Source organism: Bidens hawaiensis, unplaced genomic scaffold (assembly GCF_021521415.1).
Source record: "Bidens hawaiensis isolate Kalapana, Puna unplaced genomic scaffold, B.hawaiensis_p1.1 tig00009540_1, whole genome shotgun sequence".
Classification (NCBI taxonomy): Eukaryota; Viridiplantae; Streptophyta; class Magnoliopsida; order Asterales; family Asteraceae; genus Bidens; species Bidens hawaiensis.
Genome location: NW_027491708.1, coordinates 162660 through 176676, shown reverse-complemented (window position 1 = coordinate 176676; position 14017 = coordinate 162660). Strand labels below are relative to the sequence as shown.

The window sequence follows — 14017 nt, the reverse complement described above, 5'->3', positions numbered from 1 at the left end:
TATGGCACTGACAGTCGGCGGAGACGACGTCACAGTTGGAACAGTTGCCTCAACGGGATGAGCAACTGAACCAACACTTGAAACAGGCGCAGCCGCCTGGGTCGTCGCCTCGGGTAGGTTGACAAACCTACCGTCATGGGTCCAGAAACGCTCCTCCCCGCTCCACTCTGGAATGCGGTAGCATCCACGCCTGCACGAAGACAAGATATATAAGTATAATGGCGGAAAGATATACAGTTAAAGCAAATGAAGTTTATACTTACGAGTCCTCTTGAGCTTGAAGGTGCGAACAGGCGGGGACGAACCCGATGGAGCCGGCCTCTTCGCGCCGGTCACCGTCGTTGTACTGGGCTGCCCGGAGGTGACAGCTGTCTCAACCTCCGGAACAGTGGTCTCACCACCACCAGGGTTCCCCGCCGCCTCCTCGCTCTCGGTCTCTGAGTCAGACCGGTCCCCTGATCGGCGGTGGAGGCAACCTTCGCCTTCCCCTTCGCGCCAGCCGCCTTCTTCTTCCTCACGAAGAAAGGACCATCTGCGGATTCCTCATCAGAAGATGACAAAATTAGAGGAATTCCAGCAGAGGTTTGAGCATTGAGAGGGCGAGGGTTAAATAATCTTTTACCTGGCCGCGTGGCGCTCAGTATCTCGTGGCCTGGCGGGTAGGCCTCCACAAACCGATCCGCCGTCTGCTCAAGGATGGGCAACTCGTTCTCATCAAGAGCACGAGTACCCAGCCGAGCGGGACCACCAGCCTCCCGCGGATGCAGGAGCGATTGTAAGTCATTCCCCTCTGAAACAAAAAGAGAAACAGTTAGAAGAAAAACCCTAAATCAGCAAAAGGATGTGAATCATACCGTAAGGGATAGAGTTCAAACCGTATTCGAGGACGATGGGAATCTGTGGCGCCTCCGCCCCAGCATCCTTCCACACCCGGCTCATCCCGAGCATCACCATCCCGGACTCCGCAAAGCGGTAAACCGGAGACTGGACCCGGGAAATCTTGGAGAACCATTCCGCCTCCTGGTAGTTGGAGGCGTGAAGGTTCGGGAGAGCTCTCCCGTTCTTGAACGTCATCGCTATGGGGACGACGCGAGCGGAGATATAGAAGAACTCCCGCTTCCAAGACCGAAGACTGCGCTCGGTAGCGCAGATCTTCAAACCTTTGATCCGAGTGACCAAGGTATACCACCCCTGGATGCACCTCCAGGAATAGAAGGTCATCAGGCGGTCGACATGGGGCTCCACGCCCAGAATAAGGCACACCCATTCAAAATGGCGAATCTTGGCGATCGCCATTGGGTGTACCTCCGTCAGATGTACACCGTGTCTCTCCAAAACACGGTACACAAACTTCGTCAATGGGAACCTGAGATTCCCATAGACGAAGAATGCGGCATACACCCCTATCTTGCCCTTGGGGGCATCGTACACCGTCTGATGAGGCTTAGGAAACTCAGGCTCGAAAGGCTCGAGCATGAACTTCCTAACAATGTACTGGTACAGGTCGACGGTAAGAGCACACTGGCACTCACCAGCAGTACTCTTATCGTCCTTATCAGAAGTAGACGACGGATTCTCGGCATACACGTCAGACTCCTCGGCGGTAGCCTCAAGATCATGAACGGGAGACATGTTTTGGATGTGAAGAACGATTTCAGGAGAATGCTCGACGGAAAGGTTAGAGTATTCGCCGGAAATCGTTTAGAAGAAGAGTGAAGTGAAGGTGTGGATTAAGATGCACCCTCTCCCCCTTTTTATACTCATCGCAATGAATGCGATGAATTTAATGCGGAAGAGAGAGGAAAACGCTGGTGCAATGAAACTATGACACGTGGAAAAAGCAAGCTGGCAACAGTTGTTGACAGGACGCGCGTCGTAAACTTCGCGGTCATGCGCCCGAAAACTCGCGCCCACGCACCTGAAAAAGCGTCTGGATTGACCATATACTGTCACGTCGCCATAACTTCCTGCACGTCCCGAAACTGTCAGAAGAAACCGTCGGACTACGCAACCGTCCCTTCAACAGTTTTGACCGTTCTTATCTTTTCACCAACTCTTAGAATTTCAAAAAGATTCAAAAATATTCAAAAAAGATTCAAAAGTAAGCGAGACTATACCCCTTACCTTGGCAACCAACTAACTATAAGACAGGTGCGAGTACAGTGTTAAGGCAAAACCCTTCACATACTTAGCACCTGCAGGGAATTGAAGCCAAGAATACCTCGGCAACCAAATTACTATAAGACGGGTGCGGGTACAGTGTCAAGGCAAAACCCTTCACATACTTAGCACTCGCAGGGAATTGAAGCCAGGAATACCTTGGAAGTAAAGTAACTATAAGACGAGTGCGGGTACAGTGTCAAGGCGAAACCCTTCACATACTTAGCACTCCGCAGGGAATTGAAACCAAGAAGGATCTTTTGGGCCGTGCTTGCGGAAACGGGAATAACATCCCCGCATAGCGGGAACGTCGAGAATTAGATTGTTTGAAGCTCCAAGATGGAATTGGTTGTTTTAACATAATTGATCACTATGTTCAAAACTACCAAAACCTCATGGAGAATCTACACAAGTGGAACTCAACGCTCCTGACTTGTGAGGAGGTTACAGACCTACCCGCATCATACCCAAAGATCAAGCAGAAAAGTCGGGAATTTCTGCACGTGACATTAGGACTTCCGCGGGAATAATCCCCATGGAAAACCTTAAAACTAAACCCTTTTAAAAACCCTTTGCTTAAGTCCAAAAGTTCACCTCACTTAACAATTCATGAGAAGAACATTGGACTGGGGGGACTTGAAGAGGTAGGTCCCAGCAGAGCCCAGTTAGACCCGCAAGACTCACCTCAAAGAGGGACGTCTGCGCAGTTGAACCCGCAAGACTCACCTTCAACAGGGACGTCTGCGCAAAGGCTAAACTCGCAACTCACCTTGAAGAGACGTCTGCGCAGAAACCAACTGGATCCGCAGGACCCACCATGCTCAGAGACGTGACGTCCTTACGCGCAGTACGCAAGCTGTTCCCGCAGGAAAAGCCTCCCAATGGTCGACGTACTCCGCCTGTTCCCGCAGCAACGGATACTAGCCATCAGGGAAGGCTACCCGCGCAGCAAGGCTACACGCACAAGGCACTTAACTCTTAAATAATTCAGTAATGTCACCTGAAGAAGGAGTGAGCAAGCCGGGAATACTCCCGCCCAAAGCCGGGAAAACTCCCGCCCAAATGAGCCAGTCCGTACGCTACTGGAGGATCTTTTGTACTGTACCTGACGAGGTATGGACAAAAGATCTGACCAAAGCTGCGACAGCTCACTGACAATAGTACAACGAGCAGCATGCTCTATTACTTAATGTCACTATCAGCCGCTGCCTACTCACCAACCTGTCGTAGCACGTGCATAGCCTGCAGTTGGTGGAAAAGGAATAGTACACAGCCGGCCTGGTCACTATCAGCCGCTGCCTACCCACCAACCATCAGCATGGCACGTGCGTAGCCCACAGTTGGTAGAACAGGAATACTATTCAGCCGGCTGTACCTGCTTGGAAACCTACCTTCGGCTATAAATACTCCAACACCTTGGAATGGTATGGACACATTATCTTATATCTCCATATATTATCTGATATCTGCTCTAGTCATTCTCTTAATATACACATATTCAGAGCAATCTAGTCTGATTCTCACGCCGGAGGGTGGTCACAAGGAGGTACCACCCCCCCCCCCCCCCCCTTCTCAGTGACGATTTGCAGGTCATCAGAAGAACAACCATCTTTGCCGGACCTAACCCTCGTGGGAAACATCTATTTAACCCCCAGATTATCCGTAATCTACCCGGGGTCGATTAGTGTTTCTTCACCTAACCAACCCGTTTTGGGCCGTCAGCCGCCTGACCGTTTTGTCCTCTTAGTTATGGATCCTCATGGACTGTTGGAGTTAACTGTTTATACAAGTTTTAGCGTTGTTCGTGTAATGAGATAATAGTTATATTTAGTACAGGGGTTGTATATGTCCAAACCAAAGTGGTAAACTGTAATACGTATGTTTGTGATGTTTTGTGAAGCGTCACGTCTATAACATTGATCGGTATATATATATAACTGATGGTCGTGTAACATTTACGGGCAACAACCCTAATAGAAAATTTCTTTGTTTTATTCTTGTTCTAATTTTGATTCTTGATTTAATGAAGATTGATATCAATGATCCATGAAAATAAAGTGTTCATGGTCGACCCGACTCTAAACGTTTTAACTGCAATCAAACAGTTACCTGACACGCATCACCTATTTTGCCACCACAAGCTGGAAAGTATAGAATTTACCTTATGGTCATTTGGAGGGGTGCTTTTTGATGGACCTGATGAACTACTCGGTTAAAGGGGTCACATATCGTAGTTGCAGATTTATTAAAAAAAATGTATTTTGAAAGGGTGCATGCTGGTTATAGAGTTGATACCAAAAACAAGTATATATTACTTTTTCTTATCACTCTTGCAGCGTATATACCTCTGATGAACCAATTTTACACTTCTGATGAACTACTCGGTTAGATGTAACGGTATCCATATGTGGACAATGAAGCAGGAGAAATGGGTGTTACATTAATTGTTGGATTAATTATCCACTATTTCATCCAGACCCGTGGCTTAATATTGTAATGGTGTCGGTTGTTGGAACAATGCCGGGTAGTACATATATTGCTAATGGAGGGAAACGGTTGTTTGTTTACACCCTGAAAGAACTTGATTGGGATGATCCATGTGAAGCTGAAGCAGGTACACGAATGCACCGAAACAGCATGCTTTCGATCCGTGGTATCAACCCAAGTGCTTATTAATAGTCGATTAATACTAACAAAAAAAATTTTGGGTTTTCTGTTTCTTAGCATCTGCAATCATCAGTTATTCTACAACATATAATTACACTGAATTTTGTTTTCAGTCAACCCTTGGAGAAATGTGTGGGCGGATTAACTGCCTACAAATTCGTATTCGTTTACTGTTTATTGTTAAAACTGATCTAAATTAGCCGTATCTTTTTATTCCCAGCTTTTAATTCTTTTGATGCAAATCAATGGTTTTAAAAATAAAAATAAAAATAAATGATTCAAACTGGCTAAATAAAACAATTTTAGACTGATAAACATGCCCATCCTAGCCAATGTAATCTAAAGCAAATTTACAGGAAAATATGAAAGCATAGTCACGACCCAAATCAAAATCATCATAAGGTACATAACAAACAGAAAACTATAGTCACGACCCAAATGCCTCACAAATAATCATCTCCGATATAAAACACTCTTCGTCCAAACATAACAAAACAATAATGAAGACGTCTTATGATATCACATGAAATGCCAAACAAACATAACACCATATCAACGTCTTTGATTGTGTGTTATGACAGGATCATCCTGCAATTCATTCAAGCATGTTCAATATCTACACCTTGTTTACATAACATAAAATTTAAAAACACAATAATAATAACAACAACAACAATAACAAGAACAATAATAATAACAATAATAATTTTTAATAATAATAATGAGGATGAGGATGATGATGAAGCTATATACCTTATTTTCCTTGTTTACACCATGAAATTGTCTTCCAGCTTCAATTGCCTCCCTGTTAGATGACAGAAAACATATTTATTCCATCATTAAGAAACCCAATATTGTTTTGTGACTATTTTAAGTAATTCTAGTGTAGGTAAATAGATACAAACTTCTTATATTAGGCTAAGATGATTTGTACATTGATTTATGCCCTAACACAACCAAACACGAATCCATCCTCAAAATTAAGACCGGGAAAAAGATCATACATGCTAACATGCTTAATCAGTTCAGTCTTCCGTAACCCGTTAATTTGTTCAGTCTTCATGATTTGAAATGACGAGTCAAGGGCAGTCACTGTCCATGGTTTGTTTGATATTTAAACCAGTTTTTACACATGAAGACTTAAATATTAATTTTTGATAAAGTTGTTAAACTTACAAGCAAAACATCAAATGTTGTATACAAAGTACTCAACGGAGTATTAGAAGTTTCATGAATTATTACTATAACTTTTCATGTAATACGTAATTTCGGTATAACTAAGTATTTAAAGATTGATAAATCATATTGTTTTCACTATTCAACGTACCGTGTTACATGGATTTCTATCCTAGTTATATAAATGTTTTTTTCATAAAACCTAAAATTTTTGAAATAGGAAGAACTCTTAGGATAAAATGGAGTTTAGGAGAGAGAAAAGTTGTATTAGAAAAATAGGAGATTCGTCATTTGAAATGGCGGATGTCAACAAACAAGTAGGCCCTGTCAGATCTTGCTGTCAGATCTTGTCTGGTGAGGTGGACGACAACCAGGTGTTCCGCCATTTCAAACGGCGGATCACGAATAAAATATTCGTGATCCGTCATTTGAAATGGCGGATGTCAACTTTGGTGATCCGCCAGTTTGACTGGCAGTTCACAATTTCCAAAGTAGGCTACCCCTATATGTAAAAGTGAATTTTGATGGGCATTCGCCATTTGAAATTGAAGATGTCATCTTGACATCCACCATTTCAATTGACGGATGTGAATAGTGATGTCTGACTAATTTAAACACACTAGTCACTTTTTTCTTTATATTATTAACTTTTTTCTTTTTATTATTTACTTATTTTCTAATATATAATAACCTTTTTAACCTTATTTAACAAATAAAAATTGTATATAACAAATAACATTTTTAAAACACATTTTGTCTTTTTATTATTTATTAGTTTTCTAAATATTATTATTTTTTAAAAAATTACAAAATTTAATATTATAAAGATTTTTTAATAAAAACACCATGTTATGAACATCTGTCATTTGAAATGAAAGATGTCATCTTGACATCTGTCATTTCAAATGGCGGATGTGAATAGTGTACTTTCAGACTGATTTGACAACACACTATCTTTTTCTTTTTATACTTATTTTCCTAAATTAACAAATAAAAAGTTAATATTAACAAATATTTTTTTCTTAAAATCACTTAGTATAAATAATTTAAACATACAAAGACAAGATGTTATCTTTTAATATTAAATTTAGATGTCAAGATGACGTTCTTAAAAATCACCTAGTATTTTTTTCTTAATCTTTTTAATATTAAATTTTGTAATTTTTTAAATAATGATATTTAGAAAGCTAATAAATAATAAAAAGACAAAACGTATTTTAAAAATATTAATTGTTAAATACATTTTTTATTTGTTAAGGTTATTTAGAAAAGTTTATTATATATTAGAGAATAAGTAAATAATAAAAAGAGAAAAGTTAATAATATAAAGAAAAAAGTGACTAGTGTGGTCAAATCAGTCAGACATTACTATTCACAACCGCCAATTGAAATGGCGGATGCCAAGATGACATCTTCCATTTCAAATGACGAATGTCCATCAAAATTCACTTTTACACGTAGGGGTAGCCTACTTTGGAAATTGTGAACTGTCTGTTAAACTAGCGGATCACCAAAGTTGACATCCGCCATTTCAAATGACGAATCGCGAATATTTTATTCATGATCCGCCATTTGAAATGACGGAACACCTGGTTGTCGTCCACCTCACTAGACATCTGGCAGGGCCTACTTGTTTGTTGACATCCGCCATTTCATTCAAATGGCGGATCTCCTACTTTTCTAATACAAATTTTATCTCTCCTAAAATCTATTTTATCCTATGAGTTCTTCCTATTTCAAAAAATTTTTCAAAACCTACATAATGATTTCGTATTAATTGTCGGAAATTTTGTAACCAGTAACCAAAACCAAAATAAAGTGGTATTAAAGGGTCTGTAGCCTAATGATAACAATGTGGAAGTTGACGGTTCGGGTCCTATAGCGGATGATTGTGTAGATTTTGTAAGTAAAATCAATGAGTGTGTGTTAGACGTTTTTAAAAAATTGCATCAATAATTATAAGATTCTGGTTTGTTACGTTATTTTGTCATTACAAGAATCAACCAAGTTTAAATAGAATACAAAAGTATGGAGCGTAACACAATCAAAGGTAATGGGAAAGAAATATGAGTTAATAATTGGTAAAATACTTTCCCACAATATAATCATAGAGATAAATCTAGAATTTGGTTAATTAAGCTAGGTAGTTATTAGGCTTGCGGACTAAGTTTCTCATAATTTGGTAACTTTGTCGCTTGCTTGAACCCTACGTCAATGGATATATCCATTAATATCGTCACCATCAATCATTAAACTCTACCTTTCATTCAACCTTCAAAAATATATAGTGGCTGGTATTCAGTTTCCTCCAGACGTTATATACGAAATCTTGTCAAGATTGCCGATCAAATCTTTAGCTCGTTTCCGGTGTGTATGCAAGTCATGGCTCAAATACATCAACCATCCTTACCTCCAAACCATTCATGTCACCGAAGAGCCCACACCTTTCCTAGGCATTTCATCTCGTGATACGAAGAATCTAAGCAAAATCAGTCTTTTGCGAGTAGACCAAGGTTCTATGACTGTGAAAAAGGACCCCGATTACGATTTCTGTTGTCCATGACTTTAGGCTCATGCAACGGGCTAATCCTGGTCTGTTTTAACAAAGGACCCGGTGATCCTGACACCTTTGTTCTTCAACTTATCAACCCGCTTACTAAACAACGTGACAGTTTGCCACCCATCGAGAATAGGACTACTCGTGCGCACGGGTTCCATTCAGGAGCAACAGCAGGGATCGCTTTTGATGATTCCACCAACACTTTAACTACGGTGTGTGTTATTCTTAAACAACCAGATTGGCCACACGATTCCTTTGATGTGCGTCAAGGAAAACTATGCACCATGGTTCATCGCTCGGGGATGACCTCATGGCGAAAGGTGGCCCAAAACCCTGCTTGTCCCATAGGCGGTGAAGGTGTATTTGCTCATGGACGTTTGCATTGGCTGGCTAGTCGTAAATTCTTCCGGCCGCCAAGAAAAATAGCATGGTTTGATGTCAAGGTCGAGGAATTCGGTCTAATAGATTTCCCAGATCTCTCCGAAATGTCGCCTGAGTTTCACTTTTATGTGCTGTTGGTTGACCTAAACGGTGAGCTTGGATTTGCATGTGATAGGCATAACGGTTTCCATCTGTGGATATTAAAGCAGGAAAAATGGGTGTTTCATTGTTTCATTAATTATCAGTTAGCTTTGACAGACCTAGGCCTATGGTATGAAGATGTAATGGTGTCGGGTTGTTGGAACAATGCCGGGGACATATTGCTGATCGTGGACGATTGCCATGAAGGGAAACACTTGTTTGTTTACACCCTGAAAACTGGTGATTTGAAAGGGTTTGTATGGGATGATCCGTCTGAAGCTAAAGCAGATGTCCAAACAGATGTCCGAATGTCCCGAAGCAGCATGTTTTCCATCCGTGGTATCAACACAAGTGCTTATTAACATTTGATTAATAACTATTATATAAATAAAACTTTTGTCTTCTGTTTCTGTTTCTTAGCATCTGAAATCATCAGTTTTTCTGCAAACATTGAATTTTTAGCTGTACCTTCTTATTTCCAGCTCTAATTCTTTTTATGCAAATCAATAGTTATGAGATAAAAAAATCATTAAAACCAGTTAAATGAAACCTTTTTAGACTGTTAATAACCTACCGGTTTAATCTAAAAACAAATCAACAGAAAAAACTGGAAAGAGCATGGTACACAAATCAAAACCATTATAATGTACATAACAAACACAAAACTAAAGTCACGACCCAAACGCCTCACAAATAATCATCTCCGACATAAAACGCTCTTCATCCAAACATAACAGAACAAACATGAAGACGTCTTATGATTGTCTATGCGTGTGTTATGACTGGATCTTCCTGAAAAACATCCAAACATGTTCAATATCTAAACCTCATTTACGTAACTTAAAATTTAGAAAATAAGAACATTATAATAGTAATGAAGCTAAATACCTTATTTTCCTTGTTTACACCATGAAATTGTCTTCCAGCTTCAACTGCTTCCCTGTTAGATAACAAAAAACAATTTTATTCTCTCACGACGTAAAGAAACCCGAAATAGTTTTGCAACTTGTTATAGCAATTCTAGTGTGTCGTGTAAGAGGTGATTAGAGCATTGCCTGAAAGCATGTACGAGTTCCATATTTTCCGGGTCAAGCTTAACTCCCTCATAAAATGCATTTGCTGCTTCATCAAATTTCTGCAACAAACGCAAAGCTGAACCCTCTCGATACCAAGCTTTTTGCCAGTTGGGTCTCAATTCCCTACACGCTTGTGCATCAGTTAATGCGCGATCAGCTTGCCCGAGTCGCATCCAACAGAGACTCCGGTTTGAAAACAATGTAGCCTCACTCGGGTCAAAATCAATTGCCTGTTTCATGGCCAGCATTAAAATATTATATTTTAAAATCAATTTAACTTGCTTTTAATTGTCATGGAAAACTAGAATTAAATCGACACACAAGAAACAAAATGCACAAGAATGCAGACCTGAGTATAAGCATCAATAGCCGCCATGTATTCCTTCCGCTTGAAAGCATCATCTGCTCTTGATTTTGCTTCAGCAGCTTTTTTCTTTGCCTCCGCTGTCACCTGAAAAACATGATGAACGCGTTACTGTCAAAACGAAACAAGCTTCTTAATGTTGCAAGCTTAGATTTATTTACATTAAACTAGCCTGTAAACTAACCGAGCAAACACAAACATGGTATGTTCGTTCATTTAACTTTATCCAAATTGAACACTAATAATTAAACAAACGAAGTTTTCTTGTTTGTGTTCGCTTGTTAAAAAGATGTGCTATAGTGTTCGTTTATGTTCGTTTGTTAATTAATAGTGCAAACGAACAGTTCACGAACGTAAACGAACACAAACTAGCAAGCATAATTGAACCTATATAGATAAACAAAACCGAGTGAAGTGTGGACACCAATTATTAATAAAACTATAATAAATTGTAACAGGCCTACAAATTTTAAATGAATATATGAAAAAACTAAACCTAATGAAAATAATTGAACGAAACAAATGTTCATAAATTAGCATAAATGAACAAACGAGATATGTGTTCATGTTCATTTGTTTTAACTAAATGAAAAAAAATTGTTCATAATAAATTCAATTCTACACTAGTCTGCCCAACTTCCAATTGAAACTTAAAATCTAAAAAGTAACTAATTTCATATAGAAACACAAGCATAAAACAATCTTTTTCGCTAAATAAAAAAGTCAAAATGGTACCTTAGGCGTTTCTTTGGTTGAAATGGTAGCATCACTTAGCGAGTTGGTTACAATATCTCTTGTATTTCTTTCTGCTTCCTGAAAAAATTACCTCAAAATATGATCAAAGCCCACCACATAAATACATAATGCCACTTGATACATGCTAAAAACATAAATAGATTCGAGTGTGTACCTGTTCTTTGGCACCTTCAGATTGCATATGGTTGATTATACCATCAACTGTCCAATCTTTAACAGATTCCACTTGATATGATAACGATAAAAGCATCTCGACAGCACCCCGGTTACCTCTAGCAGCTGCAACTTGTACGGGCTTGAAACCATCCTAAAATAACAAAATACGTAAGTGAGATGAGTTTTTTTAATAAATGGGAGCCACAAATATCATGACAAACAAATTTTAACCTCATCAGCCATATTGGGATCAGCACCAGCTTTTAGCAAGCACGCGATCAATTCTGAGTTACCAATATCAGCAGCAATATGCAGTGGTGTTGCTCCACCGGCAATAATATTCACTTTAGCGCCTGCCTGTGATTTAGTACACATAAGTATTAATATTCAACAGACACCGCATCTTGAGATATGAATATATGATACATGATTATAATTCTAAAATTCAAATGCTTAGAAAGAAGCACTCGTCTATATAGATTGAGTAATAGACACATATATATTCCAAAAAAGATAAATAAATAATTAGTTTACCTGAATTAACAGATCTAAACATTGGAGTGAGCCAGCAGCTACAGCTGACAGCAAAGGAGTAATGTCATCATCAGTTTCAATATTAGGCTGCAAAACAATTACCACAGTTTAATAACATATAATTACACATGTACATACATATATGCAATACATGCAACAAGATATTCAATTAACATATACATCTATTAAAACACATCAAAATTTCAAAAGAATATAATATCAAGAAACATAAAAAACAGTCGATAATAAAGTCTTACATCAGCCTTGTGTTTTAGTAGAAGCTTTAAAGTTTCTTGCTGCCCGTGACCAGCAGCCCAAATCAACGGGGTGCCAGACTCACTTTGAGAATTAACATCAACACCACACGAGATCAATAACTCCATCAACTCAATATGTCCTGCTCACATAAACTCATTTAGATTAACAATTATATACAAAAAGATGATAATAAACTAAAGGTCTAAAGCAGCTCACCGATTCCAGCAACATGATGCAAAGCTGTAGCTCCTAATTCACTTGATAACGAAGGATTAGCACCATGTTCAATGAGGTATTTAGCAGTGGATGTATGCCCTTGTCTTGCAGCATGAATAAGAGGTGTCTCACCTAAAACAACTCAAATATTTCAATAACTATAATACTTTACTACATTGTGTCACATTTAATTAACAAAAATACAAAATTAGTGAATTACTATCCTCATCTTTGGTATTAACATCAAGCTTCAATTCCTCAAGCAAATACTTGCAGACCTCAATCTGGCCTTCTCGTGCAGCAAAATGCAAAGCTCCACGTTTATTTGCATCCTTAATATTCGCCACAGTTTGTGATAGTCCTTTTCCATCATCCAACTGTGCAGCTACACCTATCAATTTCACAATAACCGTACAATTAAATTGAAAACAAAAACTGGATCAAATTCATTACTTTTGGCCAAAATAAGCAAAACCGAAACCGAACCGCCCTAGCAACTACACATATCAAGTTGTTCAGCATGACCAAACAAGCATAAATAAATCACAACTAATTGATTCAATTTGATAAGACAGTTGATTGTAGAATTGAAATCATACTCTTTAAGAAGTCAAGGTTTCCGGTAACTGCAGCGTTGAGGAACTGTTGAACTTTCTCTCTTACTGAAATTGAAATTGGAAGATCATCGATTAGCTGTATGTATAAAATAAAAACATAAAGATAGAATTAGAATGAACCTGCAAGAGCCTCAGAAGCATCTGGAGCCATGTCGTATATTATATGTATGATTATGATAGATACAACAACTAAACTACAAGTGTTTTTGCGATTTGGGTTGGTGGTTTCCTTAAACCCTAATCACACGGGCCTTTCGTGGGTTTTATATTTATTTATATCTTGTCAACCTTAATAAGACCCACCCAAAACACGGATTATTATTACAAAAAAAATTATGAACTAATAATGTTTATTAACATTTTAACACAAACCAAGCTACATCTGGATAATGGGTAAGCGAGCAACAAGTTATGTCGTTGATCCCTTTTGAATCACAAAGCCTATTCTACTAAATATCAATCCTTGATTTCTCGGACTCTGCAAGTCACTGTGGATCACCTTCAGCACCCGCTTCAAAAAGCGACCGCCTCGGGAGCTAGGGATCCAAATGTGTCAAAGGCAAATGGAAGGAATTAACACGTGCTGATTCTCCAAACACGCTACTCCATGCTTAGCAAATTTATAAAATCATCATTTTTTTTTATTTTAAAACTAAAGATAAGTGTTTTACATGATTTCTTATATTCCATATATTTTTATATAAAAGGTAAATATAAGTTGGTTTCAAGTGAAAATTGTTTCCTAGTTAATAATATCAATAACAATGTCCTCAACAAAGATCTCAGATTTTAAGGTGATACGAGAATATGAGATCGTTGGATTTTCTTTGAATTGGAAATAGGTCTAAGTTTAAAGCTTTGGGTTGGGAAGATTCATGTAATTTTTATTTTTTTAGTTTTTCTCTCTTGTATCTTTTTTTAGCATCCCATTCATGGCTAGTTCAGTCGTGTTTAA

At 38.7% G+C, this 14017-nt stretch overlaps 2 protein-coding genes across 2 annotated transcripts; one reads left to right on the top strand and one right to left on the bottom strand.

Annotated features, from left to right (window-relative positions):
* The first annotated feature begins 8562 nt into the window (after positions 1-8562).
* Positions 8563-9447, top strand: LOC143532653 (uncharacterized). Its single transcript, XM_077027644.1, has one exon. It carries the CDS (start codon positions 8563-8565, stop codon positions 9445-9447), a length of 885 nt encoding a protein of 294 aa, XP_076883759.1.
* Positions 9448-9662: 215 nt separating this feature from the next.
* Positions 9663-13303, bottom strand: LOC143532676 (uncharacterized). The gene is made up of 13 exons (XM_077027660.1): positions 13183-13303; positions 13045-13107; positions 12666-12836; positions 12446-12577; positions 12229-12368; positions 11972-12058; positions 11669-11794; positions 11436-11588; positions 11261-11338; positions 10511-10612; positions 10141-10391; positions 9974-10025; positions 9663-9877 (listed from the first exon to the last, which is right to left on the bottom strand). Exons 1-13 carry the CDS (start codon positions 13211-13213, stop codon positions 9851-9853), a joined length of 1413 nt encoding a protein of 470 aa, XP_076883775.1. The 5' UTR covers positions 13214-13303; the 3' UTR covers positions 9663-9850.
* Between the last annotated feature and the right edge of the window lie 714 nt (positions 13304-14017).

Bases quoted from the DNA above. Each gene is read 5' to 3' on its own strand.
- LOC143532676 (XM_077027660.1), bottom strand. From the start codon at position 13,213: ATGGCTCCAGATGCTTCTGAGGCTCTTGCAG. The intron at 12,369-12,445 runs GTGAGCTGCTTT...TTATGTGAGCAG, and splicing joins GCATCATGTTGCTGGAATCG to GACATATTGAGTTGATGGAG. The intron at 11,795-11,971 runs GTAAACTAATTA...ACTAAATCACAG, and splicing joins GTTTAGATCTGTTAATTCAG to GCAGGCGCTAAAGTGAATAT.
- LOC143532653 (XM_077027644.1), top strand. From the start codon at position 8,563: ATGACTTTAGGCTCATGCAACGGGCTAATCCTGGTCTGTTTTAACAAA.